At 40.6% G+C, this 16,201-nt stretch overlaps 3 protein-coding genes across 14 annotated transcripts; 2 read left to right on the forward strand and 1 right to left on the reverse strand.

Annotated features, from left to right (window-relative positions):
- The first annotated feature begins 164 nt into the window (after positions 1 to 164).
- LOC112287283 (uncharacterized) lies at positions 165 to 8,401 on the forward strand. Of its 7 annotated transcripts, none has more exons than XM_024530148.3 (24): positions 165 to 325; positions 1,280 to 1,481; positions 1,671 to 1,729; positions 1,894 to 1,946; positions 2,248 to 2,382; positions 2,566 to 2,640; positions 2,803 to 2,841; positions 3,003 to 3,170; positions 3,348 to 3,403; positions 3,561 to 3,639; positions 3,782 to 3,846; positions 4,004 to 4,052; positions 4,162 to 4,295; positions 4,508 to 4,600; positions 4,864 to 4,975; positions 5,200 to 5,289; positions 5,555 to 5,610; positions 5,936 to 6,017; positions 6,375 to 6,507; positions 6,694 to 6,788; positions 6,948 to 7,304; positions 7,429 to 7,575; positions 7,686 to 7,774; positions 7,902 to 8,401. In XM_024530148.3, the coding sequence occupies exons 1-24, from the start codon at positions 268 to 270 to the stop codon at positions 8,089 to 8,091; spliced, it is 2,616 nt and encodes an 871-aa protein (XP_024385916.1). In that variant the 5' UTR covers positions 165 to 267; the 3' UTR covers positions 8,092 to 8,401. The 7 variants fall into 7 exon arrangements, with proteins under 7 accessions (XP_024385916.1, XP_090109828.1, XP_090109826.1 ...); XM_090253702.1 differs by having other exon boundaries at positions 167 to 325; positions 3,003 to 3,174; positions 3,299 to 3,403; positions 4,027 to 4,052; XM_090253700.1 differs by having other exon boundaries at positions 285 to 379; positions 3,003 to 3,174; positions 3,299 to 3,403; positions 4,027 to 4,052.
- A 152-nt stretch (positions 8,402 to 8,553) lies between these two features.
- LOC112287286 (uncharacterized) lies at positions 8,554 to 10,586 on the reverse strand. 5 transcript variants are annotated; one of them, XM_090253706.1, is made up of 2 exons: positions 10,483 to 10,586; positions 8,554 to 10,138 (listed from the first exon to the last, which is right to left on the reverse strand). In XM_090253706.1, the coding sequence occupies exon 2, from the start codon at positions 9,758 to 9,760 to the stop codon at positions 8,795 to 8,797; it is 966 nt and encodes a 321-aa protein (XP_090109832.1). In that variant the 5' UTR covers positions 9,761 to 10,138; positions 10,483 to 10,586; the 3' UTR covers positions 8,554 to 8,794. The 5 variants fall into 5 exon arrangements, with proteins under 5 accessions (XP_090109832.1, XP_090109830.1, XP_090109831.1 ...); XM_090253704.1 differs by lacking the exon at positions 10,483 to 10,586 and adding an exon at positions 10,323 to 10,476; XM_090253705.1 differs by lacking the exon at positions 10,483 to 10,586 and adding an exon at positions 10,313 to 10,476.
- Positions 10,587 to 11,001: 415 nt separating this feature from the next.
- On the forward strand, positions 11,002 to 13,959 carry LOC112287285 (uncharacterized). Of its 2 annotated transcripts, none has more exons than XM_024530156.3 (8): positions 11,002 to 11,415; positions 11,692 to 11,823; positions 12,200 to 12,361; positions 12,540 to 12,645; positions 12,783 to 12,828; positions 12,965 to 13,061; positions 13,373 to 13,422; positions 13,593 to 13,959. In XM_024530156.3, exons 1-8 carry the CDS (start codon positions 11,098 to 11,100, stop codon positions 13,678 to 13,680), a joined length of 999 nt encoding a protein of 332 aa, XP_024385924.1. In that variant the 5' UTR covers positions 11,002 to 11,097; the 3' UTR covers positions 13,681 to 13,959. The 2 variants fall into 2 exon arrangements, with proteins under 2 accessions (XP_024385924.1, XP_024385925.1); XM_024530157.3 differs by having other exon boundaries at positions 11,692 to 11,811.
- Positions 13,960 to 16,201: the final 2,242 nt, after the last annotated feature.

Consider the following 16,201-nt stretch of genomic DNA (forward strand, 5'->3'; position numbering starts at 1 on the left):
TTTATTAGATTGTTAAACTTAGCATGTCATTCTCCTTTCTAATACATTTCTGTTAATTGAGATTCTTCACTCATAAGATTCTTGTGAATCTTTGCCATCGTGTTTTTTTTGGAGGGTGAGGCTGTGTCGGACCATTGTATAAGGTCATGGAGCTGACGTGGGTTGTATATCTGGGAAGCTAGAGAGAAGTGGCATCTTGCGCTAGGACGATGGGTTGGAGTTGTCTTTCGGGTGTTTTTTGGATGGAGGTTTCAAAAGACTTCAGCGATGAGGAGCCTTGGACGTAAACAGGAATACCTTAGACTTCTACTACAGCAAGTCTCATGTAAGAATGAATAGCAGCGACAGCAAGTGCAAGCTTTTCTGGCATCAATTAAAAGTGATCCAACAGTTGCCTATGTGGTCTGATTGGTCTTAGAGCATTTTCTTTGTTTGCTTTGGTTTGGTTTGATTTATTGATTTATTTATTTACTGATTATTCCTTACAATGTAGTTGTGACGATAGTAAGCTGTCTCAAGTCTTAACTGAACTAGATTCTGTTATCTGGGTTTCGTGGTTTACAAGCAATTCTTAGTCGTCATTTGCCGAGGGTGACTGCTCGCGCACTCTTCTGAGCTCCAGAGCCAGAGCAAGCTGACTTTTCTGCTTCCTATTGCTGCGATCAACAACTGGTGGTAAAGTTAGCTGCTGGGTACTTATGGGTCTTGGTCGTTCATGGGGATTGCCGCGAGCGATTTGAGAAATCAATAGTATTTTAGCAAGGATTTGTGTGGGTGTAAATTATGAGTTTATCGTGAATAATTTCCTCCCTAGGAGCCTTGCATAATTATTAGCGCAGCATTTGAATCGATGCTACAAACAAACATTGAATCTCGACTTAATATCTAGAAATTTGCCAAATTTCTTGATCACTTCTTCCTGCTGCGCCATACTCATTCAAATACTAAGATCCTTGATCACGTATGAGAAATCCCAGTTCTCTTTAAGCGCAGTGTGATCCTACCCAAAGATTCAAACGATGCTTGATATTGTCGGTATAGTTGTAATTAAAATCTGTGTGTTGCGGTTTTTGAACTTCTGTATTTTCAACTATATCTCTCTTCAGCTAGTTTTCGTCTTCTCTGATCTGTGTGGTTCATTGTTCCACTCTAACGGATTTATGACGTAGGCTTTGAGAGTCGATTCCAAAGTAGCTACTGAGGATGTAAGGCAGTGGATTGTTCAACATTGTGGGGGGGTTCGTTCTAATTGTTACGGTGCTACGTGTTGCACTCGCAGACACACGAGCGACCATGGTCGACACGGATTTTGATGCGGAAGTTCCGTTACTCTTCGACCAAGGCTACGAGTTTAGTCAGAATCAGGAAGTCAAGGTCCTAATCGATGATGATGTTGGAGTTGAGAGCCTCGATTATGAGACCATTCGTAATGTGGTTCATGACAGGGTCAAAAAGCGACGAACTAATCGAAAAATATATGGGTACTATACTCCGTTTGTGGTTTACAAAATCCCTCTGCGTGCATTCCAATTTAGTTAAAAGAATGCTCGGAACTTTGTCCTCTCTCGTAATGAATAATTAGCAATGGTATTTTGGAGCTGTGTTCAAGATGGTTGACTGTTGTGTTCATATCACTTTTTATGACAAGTGGATATAATGAGGCCATACAGGTATACGGGACTTACGCTTTCGAAGTGGATGATTACAATTATAATAGGACTTCTTGTTGGTAAATTTCTCTCCCAATCAAGGTTTTACTTGGTTTAAGGGTGTTCCAAGATTCAGTTGAAACTAGAGGAAGTTCAGGTTACTTTCATAGTTCTGACGTTACAAGAATTAGGGGGCTTTGAGAAAGGTTTTGGGCTGATCTGAGTCGTTTTTCCTGTTTTGAAGGACTGATTGCGTTCACTATCGAATCTTTTCAAGATATTATTATCATATACAAGGTAATCTTATTAAGATATCATTTTAACTCTTAACTTTTGAGCTCTGCAGTCGCTAAAATTCGACTCTGCATTGTGCTTCATGTACTTAAATTCAACGGTGTTTTGCTTCAGGGCGTGAAGGCTTCAAGATTTTTTTTTCGTTAGATATTTATGATTGTAAGTTGTGTTTATTCTTTTACATACGTAAGGAAGAAAGTTGTCGAACCTATTGTTTACTCATCTCAGCTTCTACTCTCATCTTCTGGAAATTCATGTAATGTAAATAGATGTACCTCTGATTTTTCAATCGTACGAGCTGCAGAAGGAGTTGACAGAAAAACTTTTTGAGCGCGGATTAGTACTTGTTTTTTACAACTACGCGGCCATAGGTGTGGCCCTGGTACTTCTTTCGAGCTTCTTGGTTATGTTCTGGGCTCCGGCAGCCGCGGGTGGAGGGGTATGGATGCATCTCTCAGATTCTCTACTGTCCTAAATGATTTCAGCTATTCGCAAAGTTCATGTAGTTTCACATTCTTCCCTGAACAACTCAATTTGCAATGTGCGGATGACTGCAATGATGTGGGCTCTGCACGTGGTATTGACGTCTTTTCAACGATCGCATATTGAATATGTTGTGCAGGTTACTCTAGTCATGGCTTATCTGAACGGGAATGACATACCCGATTTTTTTCGGCATAGAACTCTCTTTACAAAGGTCTTTTGTTGTCTTTCAGCATTCAGCCTAATCCAATAATCATGCTGGATAGTATCAAACATTATTTCGAAAGCTTCCATCATACTTTGTGTACGTTCTTGCACGTATGCCGCAACTAGTGTAACTAATTAAGGTCTTGCATCTGTGATAATTCAATGACAGATTTTAGGCACCATCTGCACAATTTCATCCGGCTTACCGGTGCGGCTTATTGCTGCCTTTTCAAGGATTTTCTACGTTACTTGTTACCTGTGTTCAGTGGAATTAATTTTTACACGTGGAGGTTGAATCTTCTGAGATTTTACCACTTATATTGAAGTTGTGTATTCTGAATGTGAAGTTTTACTCGATGTTGCGATCAGATAGGACAAGAGGGGCCTCTGGTTCATATTGGTGGTGCGATCGCGTCTGAACTTACTTGGATGCACGGTCGGCCTCCAATAAGGGAACGCAGTGTGCTTGCTCCACAAACCCTTCGGGAAACCTGGCGGAATAAGCGCAGGGAGCTTACACCGAAAGCTTGGATCTTCGTAAGTAAGGATATAGTATGAGTGAATTCTTGTAGAAATGCTTCATGGACTGTGATCGAATTCCATCTTGAGTGTGTAGCTATCCACTAAATTGAGGAATAATATTTTACATTTTAAGTTTTCTATAGGTAGAATGTGCGCAGGGTACGCAAATGACACCGAAAAAGTGAAATACAGGATTTTTATAATGATAAGGACCGGCGAGAATTCATTTCGGCTGGAGCTGCAGCGGGGTATGTGCCTGTTTTTGGGAACTATGTTAATCTGAGCAGACTTTGTAGATTCTTACTTTTTCAGTTTAAGAACAATTTTTCTTGATTGAAATGGGTTCTAGTCCAATGAAAGGCTCACCACCGATCAAAATTAAATCTCATTTGTTTTGTTTGATAGTTTGGCAGCAGCTTTTGGTGCACCGATTGGTGGAGTGCTCTTTTTCATGGAGGAAGACTCTAGTTTCTGGTCTAGAAAGGTTCGTGCATTTTGAATATGATTCGTTTCTATGACTATGCTCATATTCCTTGACTAAGTTTAAAACCCAAATTAATTCATAATGTTCAGATCTTTTTAAATGCCACCAGTATCTTGTGTTGGTGTGTACGCTATGTTGGCAGGTTATGTGGCGGTCACGTTTATGCACAACTTGCGCCACCATGGTTTTGTCATGGCTTAATAAACGGTACCCCCTGTTTTGTTTGTCTTGATTCTTGGATGCTTGAATCTGATTAGTGACGAACTCCAGTTGTCTATATGAGAGTCCACTTTTGCACGCAAACGTCCTGTGTGGTCGACCTTAAATTTTATTCATATTTTACGAGTTCTGCTGGAAATGACAGGAAATTTTCATTCTCCTTGCCAGGCACTATTTCCTTTCACAGTTTGAAGGTATGTGAAATAGTCTTGACTGTAACTGCGCATTTAAAGATATGGAAGGTACCTTGCTCGAATATGGCTCATTAAAGTTTTCTTAAAGCTTTTCGTGTTTGTGTGCTAGCCTGAGTTCAACGTGATGGACTTGCCACTATTTGTGATCACAAGTGTCTTGGCTGGAGGAGTTGGTGCTTTTCTGAACATAATTCACGACTGGCTTGCTCAATTTCGGCCCTCCTCAAAGCACCGGGCTCTTAGGTTCATTTCGTCCTTCACATAAACATGAATTCAATATCCATGACAAAGTAATCTCTAAATAGTAATGCATGAAGTGCATGTCAATCAGTGCTGCCCTACGCCAATGTCGTGACTGGTAAACTAAGGTAGCGTTGCACGCATTTAAAGAAGTTTAGGTGAGAATTGGGCGTAATGGCAGATTTAACTGTGTTGTGGTGATTTAATGGGTGCAGGGTGCTTGAGGCGTGTCTCGTCACACTCATTTCAGTCGACGCCATTTTTATGCTGCCTTACTACTTTGGGCATTGTCTACCCATCCAAAAAGGGTATGTTGCTCGATGCATATCGCTTGTTGAATCATATATATGAAATCATGTTAGTTATAAAATCAAAGTACTTCAAAGTGTGACAGTGCGCTTTATTTTTATAACGGCGAAGATTCACAGTTCACACCTTTACGACTTGCCGAGTATTGATGTTATGAAACATTAGTTTCGATTTCGCTAATTCCTTGGTTGAGTTTGTCACTTTAAAATATACTCTGTGGATTTGAACTTATGAATAACTAGATGCTCACCGTTTTCCGCAGACAAGAGGGCGATGAGTATTGGTATAGATATGCATGTCCGCTGTCGGATCAGGACACTGGGGTTCAAACTTACAATGACCTGGCCTCTCTGTACTTTGCCGTCCCTCACCAGGTTCTTTATCATCCCGCTCCAAGTGCTTTTCAGATGAAAATTTCCGTTTTATTCTTTGTTCAATTGTGTTGTGCCCTACGATGCAAGCGTGTTGGTTTGATTTTCTACCTCCTAATACACAGTCAGCTTGAAACTGAAGTCTGCAAATGAAATTTCTCGATATTTATGACAATTCAGAAGCTACTAAATTTAGGATCAGGTGATTCTCCGTTCACAATCAACAGTTTAATCATCCACACGAGTTCTTCCTTCTGCTGTTTATCCTCGCGTACCTCATTGCAACTCCCGGCGGGATTTTTATGCCTTCCATCATGGCAAGTGTTTTTTCCTTCATCAGTTGAAGTGCTTTTAGTTCGTTTCTGTTTAGCGTCTTTCAGTAGGCATTATGAATACAGATACAGATCCAAAAAACACAGCACAATTATATTTGAATGATCTTCTGCTGACTTCCTTAGAGGAGGGACTGAGTCAAAAGTGAGTCAATGTTTGGAATCTACAGAGGAGTATATATGGCGGTCGTTCTATGGGATGTTTAGGATACTCATCGACTTGCCTCTGTCTTACGTTGTCTCTTTGCAGGTTGGCACATCGTTTGGAGCATTTTTGGGGCGTATTTTTCAAATCTTCTTCCCAAGGTAAGGACAGACATAAGCACCCTTTTATGTTCATCTGTAAATCAAAAAAAGAAATAAGTACTACGCTGTAAATTCTAAGAAGTTCTGCAACTCTAGATTGCATGTTGAAGCAATGAGGCTTTTTCAATAATGATCTGAGGACCTCATTGTATTGAACCAACTGTTGCTCAACAGCTAGTCATATGGTCAACAATTTCGAGTTCATTCTGGATAATAATGAGATCATATATTCGCAATTAAATGTTCTTATTCTGGAAATCACATAGAGTTTATGGTTGTAGAAATTCTTTTGCTACTAGTTGACATTCGGTGACTGGTTTCGCAGATGGTCGGTACAACCTGGTATACATGCGCTAGTTGGAGCGACTGCAATGCTTGGTGGGGTTTTTCGAACATCCATCTCCTTGGTATAGTGCCATGGTCAACATTTAATCTGTTGCTGACAGTCATGTGGATATTACTCTTTAATTTGAACAACTACAAGAATTTTCAAGGCACGTTTTTATGTACAGCGGAGCTTACTTCTAGTGGTTTCGGGTCACAGTGATATGACGGAATTCGCAGCCGAGAAATGAACTAAAGTTTGATCCTAAGGAGTTTGGCACTGGATTTTGGTTTAAAGTGCCTTCCGAATTCTCAATAAAATCTGCTATCCCTTTAAAGGATGACAATCTGGACACTCCGAATTTTAACAAAATATCTTTTGCTGATCACGTGAGCCCTATCATGTTATATTTAGTCCTTTAATTATCGTTTGAATACAGGTGGTGATCATGGTTGAGGGCACAGGTGGAATTGAGTTCTTACTGCCAGTTATACTTTCTATCGTCCTCTCCAATTGGGTGGCTCACCATGTTCACTCGGCAGGAGCCTACGAGTCCGACCTGGAGCGCATAGGTAAAACTTCTGATTTCCCAATTTGCAAGGAAACAGCAGGCATTGAGTCACATGAGATTCAACCATGCTTGGAAATTCTCTTCTTTCCTATCCTGCTCCCGTCTTCCATGTCTTTGATCAATTTGGCTCATGCTCTAGAAAATAATCATTATTACAAATTTGATGGCTTCGTTTTCCTTGAAGCAGGGGAAGTCCATTTTTTGCAAAGTGAGCCTTCGCAAAAACTTCATTTGATCACTGCAAGAGACATCATGGCATCAGATGTGATATCTTTTAAGGAGGTAACCAACAACTTCAATCGAAATTGGTTATCCTATGTGACAGCCTTGCCGAATCCATTGCTCGTCTTCATTTGTACTTTGGTACAGTCTCAAAACGGTCACTCCCAATTTGATGTCTGATTTTCCATAACTTTTTCTACCGCTGCATTTTTTATACAGATCACCTCCGTAGCCGAGATTGTCGAAGTGCTTCGCGAAACATCTCACAATGGATTTCCCATCATTCGACACACGCACAGAGATGTTTTCAGCTCTGATGGTCAACTAGTTGGAGTCATTTTAAGACACCAGGTCTTGCTGCTATTAGAGCAACGCTGCATTTTTGAGGCAGACGCATTAACATTGAATCGACGCAGGCGTCACAGTTGCAGTTTACGCCTGCCGAAGTCGGCGATGGCGCAACAATATCTGGACCGACTCATGGGTGTATACCATCACGCTCACTACCCTCACCGGCGATACTTAAGCTCACGGCCCGAGGCAGTTAATGAACTGGAAATTGATGAACTCTTACAGGTATCTCATTTTACACGAGATTTTCCTTTTGTCATAACACGACGTGGCGATGAATGGCTGATCCTATGTCATTCAAGTTAAGTGAGCATATAAATTTCATCTGTGCTTGGCTTTTCTTATGTAGGAATTCGCAACGCCGGGTGTGAACGGCAGCAGTAGCACCGACTCTTCTGAAGGTGATCCCAAGTGCAAGGATGTGGAGCAGGCTATCCGTACTGGCAAAGAATTGGCGGTGGACTTCCGGCCATGGATGAATCGTGCTCCATTGACGGTGCGTCTAAAAGGCCTTTATATGACAACTTTATCATGCAAGATTCGCTTGGTTTGTGTATGTGTTTGTTTAAGATTTATTTACAAGAATTATCCTCACTGTTGCCGCAGGTTCGCGAGGAAACCTCAGCACGGCGGGTGTACATTATTTTCCGAACGTTGGGATTGAGACATCTCTGCGTGACCGATGCAACCAACAGGTGTACTATTTTGTTGAGATCCTTTTTTCGCACAGAGATGAAGTTTCGTCCTGATCATTCAACTTCGACTAAATCTTTGAAGAAGCTTATAGACGCGAGGGGGTTTTAATGAACGACTTATGTGCAGGGTGGTGGGCATAATAACGAGGAAAGACATAGCCAAGGCGCACAAGGGGTTGGAAGATGCATACTCTGACACTATCAAGGAGCAAGAGTATGAGAACTGCCAGTCCCTGGGACAAAGATCCTTCGGCAGAACACCTCGATCAAGCTTCAATGACAGATCACCACGAGATGTGCTTTTTTCGTTGCCTTAATTAAGAACACACTTAACCATGTAGTGTTGTGGAGTTTTAATTAATAGAGTAGGGCTAGCAGCAAATTTCCTTCAACTTATATTGGTCCGGTCGGGCGTGGTGTGGTGAAAACACATTTGGAGTTGGTAGGCTCGTAGTCGCTATGTCAGGGCTATCTGTTCTGTGTTGATGTTTGAGTGGAATAGGTGAATTTAAGTGACATGTAGGCTTTAGGGCCTATTCAAGACTGGGGCCCAGTTTGATTGATAACTGTACTCAGCAAACATTGATGTAAAGCCAGAGTTAGCTCTAGGCCCAGGTTAAACGTCAAGTCGTCAGTTGCACAGTATGCAGCATTACCAAGTTAATTGGATACTCAAGTGGCACTCCCAGGATTCGCAAACAGCGTATCTCAAGAATGGATGCTGAACGGTGAATAAAAGTCTAAGCATCCCATGTTGGAATCAGATCAGACATAGCTGATTAGAGAATAAGAATGCGAATTTCGAAAGATTTGAGAAGCTGTACAAGCAATTCAGAAGAATCCTGAGACAATGATCTCTATTTATAACAATCTTTTGTTCTACTTACTGAGACCAAACATTTTTTAATACCATTTTACAGCAGAAGCAGAATCAACGTTGCTAGCATGTTTTCTCCATCGCCATGACCCTCAACGACCTTCCAAGGCTGCCTCTCATTTCCGATTGTAGCAGCCGTCCCTCTATCCAGTGGCATCGGACTGCTCCAACTGCAAGTTATTCCTAGCAATCGTGACGCCAATGCAATTGTCTACAAAATCTGGCTCCACAAAGTCCCCAGAGAAGATCTGCAACCGGTCACCCAGCCCCTCTTTGAACACCTCTGCCAAAAATAACCTCGCATACCCCCGAATTCTGCTCGTAACAGGATACACACACAGAACAGGCCCTGTAACTTGCGGCGTTGCAGTATTCTCCACCCTGTAGAAATACGACCTCTGATCGTTAGGCGGGTGTTTCTGTAGGTTTGTGATATTGACAGAGAACTTCGTAAGCGGTAGGTCAGTGTCGATCCAGTTGTCTTTCAAATATGCGGAGCTCCAGAGCGGGGAGCCTGGAGATGGAGCCGGGGATTGCCGGGGCCTCCAGATGCAAATCACACGCTTTGGGAGAAGCTCTATCAAGGGTCTGCCAAGGAAGCTGGCATTTTGGGGGACGAGATGGTCGCCCAGCTGCGAGATGAGCCACTGATCGAATGCGGGAGGGTCCTTGTAGTTGAACTCGGTCCGAATTTCAAGGATGACGAACTCCTTGCTGGTTTCTGCCAGGAATTTTTTGAGGTCATTGATGACAACGTCCACGAGGTAGGATTTGAGGCAGCCGTGGCATACTCTGCGATCTTCTTGCACGCGGATGTCTAGCACCCGCACGCCTATGCAGAGCTGGTTGTAGCAGGAGAGCTTTTGGCAGCGAGCGAAGGGGCGAGAGATCCCTGGCACGCCGATCTTGTTGGTGGCAGAGTCATGGGTGCCCGGCCAGACGACGTCGCGGAGCTTGAGGTTCTGGAGGGGGAGGGTGGACATCCATTCCTTGTGGTTAGGGTGGTGGAAGTCGCATCCTGGGAAAGTGATGTCGCAGGTGGAGACTTTCTCCTTCAGTTGGCGTTTCTCCTTTTTCACCAGCCTTTCCTTGGATACTTGAGCCCCCATCCGTGATAATCGATCACTCCTACGCTACGCAATACACGATCATGTCACAATACGGCATTCTTAGAGCGGCATAGTGATTATCCAACCTTGACTATCTCTCGATTAGAAATTTGAGTTTATGGGCTCCAAGAAATGGAGCTATATAGCTAGCCATGACACTCAAAATGGGGAGACAATTAAATTTGGGGCAAAAAAGGCACTTGCCAGTCTCCACTCTCCTTGAAAGCTTCAAAAAATAAGTGTCGCGCTCTGACCTCGCGCACTTGTAATTCACAGCATTACGAGTCTCCTTTCAAATTGGACTAAGAGCTGAGGTTGAAGGTGGTACAAGGTTCGATCAGCCTCTGCTCAGGACGTAATGAGTTTAACCCAACAAACCTACAAAATTTTGACAACAAAACGAAGCTTCAGAGGATGATTTGAAACATTAAGGTTCAGAAATGTAGCCGTAGAGCAAACCGGCCAACTCTCTCACTAGCATCTCGAATCACAAGCACCCTCTTCATTCTCAGACCCTGCCAAACGACTAGCCTATCTCCACGTAAGTCCTACGAGTGCTTGCCGGACAATGCGTGAGGAGAGTCGAACACCCAAGTAGCTCGTTCAATCGACTCCAACATATTATGTCTAACTTCACAGAATGCCACATCAACATCGATCAAATGTTGGCAACCATGTGCGGCAACTGGATCCGGAATTGAGGCAATACTATAACCAAGTACCTCGTGCTCATTTCAGATCCCCAAGCTATGTTTCTCTTATCATTATCTTCCGAATTTAAAATTGCAATGTTGCTCAGCTTTCCAGCGCATTCCTTCCTGGTTGCCTGGATTGCTGGCCAATTATAAGAAGGTTGACCACAATAATGAAAAATGGAGACCCGCAGTTCCAGTGCAGTAAGATCTCGAGTTTGAGAAGGTGTGGGCTGCTGTGAGCTGAGAAATTCAGTTATATTCCAAGTGATCACATCAGCCCGAATTATTTGGCAGGTGACCCTACTAGCAATAAGGTAAAAAAAAGTAGAAGAATTTGGATAGACTCCTACGTGGCATGTCCTTTACAAGATTATTATATTTGGTTAAATGATGCAAAGGGTCCAAGTACTTAAACTGATACGCGGACAACAATCGGAAGGGATTCAGTACAAGTACCTTTTACCCTAGTTATTTATCATATGAGGGTAATCCACCACAGGTGTGTGATAATGAGGGAATTTTTGCATTGCATGTGAGTATTGTATGGTCTGAAGCTTGTGGAGATGGTTTTTGGGGGCTTTAGAGAGGGCTTACATTGAGCAAGGAATAGGTTTTGGTGTTGGAGAAACCACTGGTGCAACAATGAGGGCTGGACATGCAGCAGGTAGAGCTCTTTTTAGATCCCTGCATCGCATTTGTCACAACCCTCAAGTCTTCTTTTCATGTTCCTCCTCAAATTTTCTGCCCAAGCTGTCATCGATTGCGCCGGTTTTTAGAATAGAGGAATATGGAGTGGGATTTGGGTCGTCGCCGTCATTTCGGTTCCAGTGCACGTACTCTTTTGCCTCCAAAGCTGCAATGGATTCAATGGATAGTCTTCGAGGATTGACACCAAGCATCTGTGCGAGCGGCTCTGAGAGAGCGTCGACAGGCTGTTTCAGGCCAAGGTCCCACAATCATGTAATCTTTAACCTAATTCTTCCACAACAATGTTGAAACGTAAGCGTTGCACGAAAGTTTCCTCAGGGTTTTAGGGAAAGTTAACTGTTGTGAGGTGATGGATGAGTGAAATCAGAACAAGGCGAGACATATGTTGGGTATGCAATTCTTTATTTTCAATTGCAACAACTTAACGTATTCGGGTCTTATGCAACGAGGGTTTGAACATGAATTTTAGGCTTTTGATTGTACATGACATTCCTCATGCCCCTAACAGGACTTTCTCTTCTGCTTTAGGTCTTTCTCCAGGGCTTTGCAACACAGATGTCAACAAAGACACCACAAACTCCAACACAGACTTCAGCACAAGCACCTACTAACCCTGAATTATCAGCAGCAACACCTCGGACCATCTCAGTATTGCCCTCTGTAATGACCACTTGTTTATTATCTGCATTCTGTATTTCTAGGGCTCAGGAGTCATTTTCCAATACTCCGAAGCTATTCATATCTTGTGTGGACGTCAAAATAAAATGCAATTCACGGCAACGTTAGAAGCATTTCCTCAAAGTTAACAATAAATTTAGCACCCTCAACCGTCTCTTTGTCCACTTCAGTTTCTTCTGCCTCATGTACCGCTTTGTTGGACATGCTAGTCGTGTCAGGTGATCGATTAGAGATTAATTTTCACCTGAGTTTGATGTTGTCATGAAGAATTGGCATCCAACCGTCGCACCGACCTTAAATGTAAAATAGTCATGCCTTCAGCCTTGTGCGGTTAAGTGAGCTTCACTGGTGGCTGCAGGGCACGCCCTCAGAGCAATCGAAACCGAAGAAGTCAGGGGCTTTGAAGCAGATGTTTTTGGGTTTTGGAGCTGTTCCTTTTCCTGCACTACTTCTAGGAGCAGCCGGACTTATTCCGTTCGTTGCATTAACTCCCCCACTCGCACAAATGCTCCCAATACCTGTAAGTTATTAATCCTTTTTGATGTGAATTGTGAGATCATTGTAGGTACACCTCTCCTTGGAACATGCCCTAGTTAGTAGGTCAATTGAAAATATTTATCAGATTGTCACTATGCCGGAGGTTTTCTTATGCAGACAAAGCAGCACATAGCATATTAATGAAGATATAATACGTGCAGGCTATCGTGGCCGTATCTTATGCCGATGCTCAGGCTGCTTATGGTGCTTCTATTGTTTCATTTCTTGGTGCAATCCACTGGGGCTTGGCTATGGCTGACTATGCAGGTTGGTTGCTACAGCGCAGAGTATCCCTAAGTCCAAGGTTTGAGTTTTTGCTCAAATTTTCTAACTTCTAGGTATAGATTTTCTTTCATATCACACATTACAAAAACAGTTGAATTCTATTTTTTCCTGTGGTGCAGCTCCAGGGAAAGGTGGAGTTGCTAACATGACGTTAATGACAACAAGGTGAGCTTAATTTTTCACGCCTGAATAGCCAATCTACTAGCTACGGAGACTACAGCAGAATTCACTAACTCATCGTACAAACATCACAACGATGTTCTGTCTTTCGAAATTACCTGAAACGTTGTTCGCGAATCAGGTATGTTTGGAGCGTGGTGCCTTCTTTAATGGCGTGGACAGCTCTACTTCTGCCTCCTGGCTGCAAATTTGCTCTCCTTATCTTCTCTCTTTGGACGGCAAGTGATCTACATCTATACGCTTCATCACTTTGATTACTGCAAACTGGAAGCTGAACAATGATATTTTTTTTTATCAACGATTTGCAAATGCATGCGTTAGATCTCGGTTTTACATGTTATATTTAACATAAACCTTATGAACAGTGTGCTGTGTACAATAGGCCTCTAAAGTTACATAATGTTAAGTGAGATTTTTTCAATTAAAATACTCCGAAAATTTATTTAACGATTTTTAATGACACCAAGTGTGTTTCACACTTCATTCTGTACCCAATGTTGAGAAGACCTGCTTGTGTTTTTCTGTGAAGGCACTTGGCGTGGACTTCGTCTATGCTAGATTAAAATTGGTGCCTTACTGGTATTTCTCACTCACTATTCACTCACACAGTGCTTTCAGATATCGTAAGGCAAATATGTAATACTCCATGAATTTTTAGTGGCTTTTTGGAAGTGAAAAATACAGCGATGTTTAGTTCTATCATTCTTAAATGGCGGAAGGTTTACAAGATCACTCTGTTTTCCTGACAGGTTTTTGTCTCTGAGGTGGCCCCTGACGTTGGTTGCTTCAGTGAGCATGGTACCGTCAATGTTAGCTGCAGCAGCCTGGACTTATTGAAACATAAGCGGTATAGTTTATGCTGGTCGGTGCTTGTGAATGTGAGTTTGATCAGACATAAGCAGTTGATTAGGAGACAATAATTAGAGGCGACTGCTCAAATCGGTTTTAATGTCAACTTATCAAAAGGTTGGCAGTCTTTTGGTACAGAATGTTTGTGGGTGGCTTTGGATCGACTAATTTTGCTTTCCATATTCTTGTTATGGATTGCATTCATATCTTAAAGTTGTATACAGAAACAATGACACTCCATAATTAAGGTAAGTATGATTCAGCCATTGTTTCTCTCCCATCATCTGGTATGTTTAAGGCCGCCAACCGTTCAAGGATCATAATCCTTGCGTCTTCACATCCAAGTTCACAATCATCTATACACCTCCATTTGGTGATAATTCTTGATAATTCTCAGTGTCATATCTTGAGGACTTATTTGAGTAGTATTCTTGTCTAGCATTCATTGTGTAATTCATTTTGTGGGAGATCGATGTGGAAACATTTTGACATTCTTTGAATCTGTATTGGGGTTACATGAATTTGTAGAAAGGTATTGTCCAAAGCTAGCAGTATGTTTAAGGAAAAATATCAAATATACCTTTGAAATATGTTGAAATATCAAGAATTCCCTTGTATTTTAGATAATAGCAAGTATATCCTTTACTTTTGTGATAATTGTAAATCTACCCTTGAACTTGATAAGATATGAGTTTATTTTTATTTTAGGTAAATTTGGGGGCTTACTTGTATGTCGCACACAAGTTAGGCCTTCTACATGTTGGACATTGGTGTTGCCTTTGCTGCCTTCATTGCTATTGCTATGTTTCCTTTGATACCTAAACTTGGCTCTATCGGAAACATCAAAGAACTAAGTGAATTAATCAATCTTGTTGTGTGGTGTTGGTATGAGGGTGTCGATGTTGATCTCATCTTTGTGGATATAGGAATTGGAATATTGTTCTTTGAAGTTTGGCAACACTCTTCTTCCAATCATGAGTTCAATACGTTCACAAGATCGATTATTGTTGTGACTAGACTTAACAAGAGCATTAGGTTCAAAATTGTATGTAGGTTGGCATTGAAAGATTTGATTGTCATACTCATTGTGCGTAATAAGAGCTGTAGAATCATGACAATTTCTCTATGAGTGCCAAAGAAGTTCATGACTATAGTCTAATTGTTGTCATTATTTCCAATCCTCTTAAAATTCTTAAGCTTCTACATGTTGTTAATGGTTTAGCAAACACAACTCATAATCTTGTATAATTACATTTTAGCATAGTTGTGACATAAAGCAAAGAACTATTAACAAAAGTTATAGAGTAGATTTTTTGAAGTTAATCTCTTATTTACTAATTCCACACCATAGTTTGACTTCAATGTATGGGCAGATTAGAATTTTTGATATTATAAAGTATATAATGTAAAAATCTTTCTTTATAAAGTTACATGTTTGCTAATTTGAGATAATTAATTAATTCATTCATTTTTACTTCTAGAACAATATGTTTGTTATTTCTCTATCTTTCTACTTTTATTTTCTTTCTTATAATCCAACTCCTCCTACAATTAATGCCTACATAACTAAACCACAACCTATGTTTATATATCTAATAGTCACTTCATCAATATGTATTATGTTACTTATTTTGGTTGTTCTTGAAAACATGAAACACTAGTCATACAAAGTTGTATGAAAATATATTGTAATTCTTTGATTCAACTTCCTTATATGTAAAAACTTAATTACAATATAGGTCTTTCCATGTATTCTAGTCTTTTAGAACTATAGAATGCTTCAAAGACTATGTTGTATTCTTATCATACTTTATGACTATGTTTTTCAAAGGCCTTGAAGGTTGACAAACTTTTTTGTGCAGGTGTGCACAAGAACATTGCTCATTAAGACCACAAACATTGCCAAGAGCAATCTACACATTTACCAATCTTGTAAGTGTACTAAGTTTATGATTGAAAGAAGATGTTACTAAACTTTAAAGAATGGTGTTTCAATCCTTCTATCTACAAAGATGAGGTAAATTTTCACACCTTCATACCAACACTACACAATGGAGGGATATAGATGCTCTCTCAATTCTTTAATGCCACCAACAAAGCCAAGCTTAGGTAATAAAAGAGATACAATAGTGGCAATAATGGAGGCAATGCCAACATCCGATTTGAAGGGGCGCAACTTATATGCAGCACATGATTTGGGCCTTGGATTCACCTAAAATGGAAATAAGCTTATATCTTATCTACCTCTAAGGTAGATTTGTAATTATTACAAAAGTGAGGGATATATTTGCTATTATCAAGAATATAGGAATATTCTTGATATTTCAACATATTTCAAGTATATATATGATATCTTTTTCAAGTTTAAATATATTAAAAAAAAACAAAAAAAAAAAAAAAAAATTATTATAAAAACTTTATTTATTTAAAAATATCATTATATATATATATATATATATATATATATATATTTAAAATCTATTATTACTTATAGATTATTACTATGTAA

This window comes from Physcomitrium patens, chromosome 10 (assembly GCF_059467195.1).
Source record: "Physcomitrium patens ecotype Gransden chromosome 10, ASM5946719v1, whole genome shotgun sequence".
In the NCBI taxonomy this organism is placed as follows: Eukaryota; Viridiplantae; Streptophyta; class Bryopsida; order Funariales; family Funariaceae; genus Physcomitrium; species Physcomitrium patens.

Coding starts and splice junctions, on each gene's coding strand:
- LOC112287286 (XM_090253706.1), bottom strand. CDS start 9,760: ATGGGGGCTCAAGTATCCAAGGAAAGGCTGGTGAAAAAGGAGAAACGC.
- LOC112287283 (XM_090253702.1), top strand. CDS start 268: ATGAGGAGCCTTGGACGTAAACAGGAATACCTTAGACTTCTACTACAG. Junction 6,018..6,374: donor TTCGAACATCCATCTCCTTG/GTATAGTGCCAT, acceptor GTTTGAATACAG/GTGGTGATCATGGTTGAGGG. Junction 6,789..6,947: donor ATGTGATATCTTTTAAGGAG/GTAACCAACAAC, acceptor TTTTTTATACAG/ATCACCTCCGTAGCCGAGAT.
- LOC112287285 (XM_024530156.3), top strand. CDS start 11,098: ATGAGGGCTGGACATGCAGCAGGTAGAGCTCTTTTTAGATCCCTGCAT. Junction 12,362..12,539: donor CACAAATGCTCCCAATACCT/GTAAGTTATTAA, acceptor TAATACGTGCAG/GCTATCGTGGCCGTATCTTA. Junction 13,423..13,592: donor TTAAAATTGGTGCCTTACTG/GTATTTCTCACT, acceptor TTTTCCTGACAG/GTTTTTGTCTCTGAGGTGGC.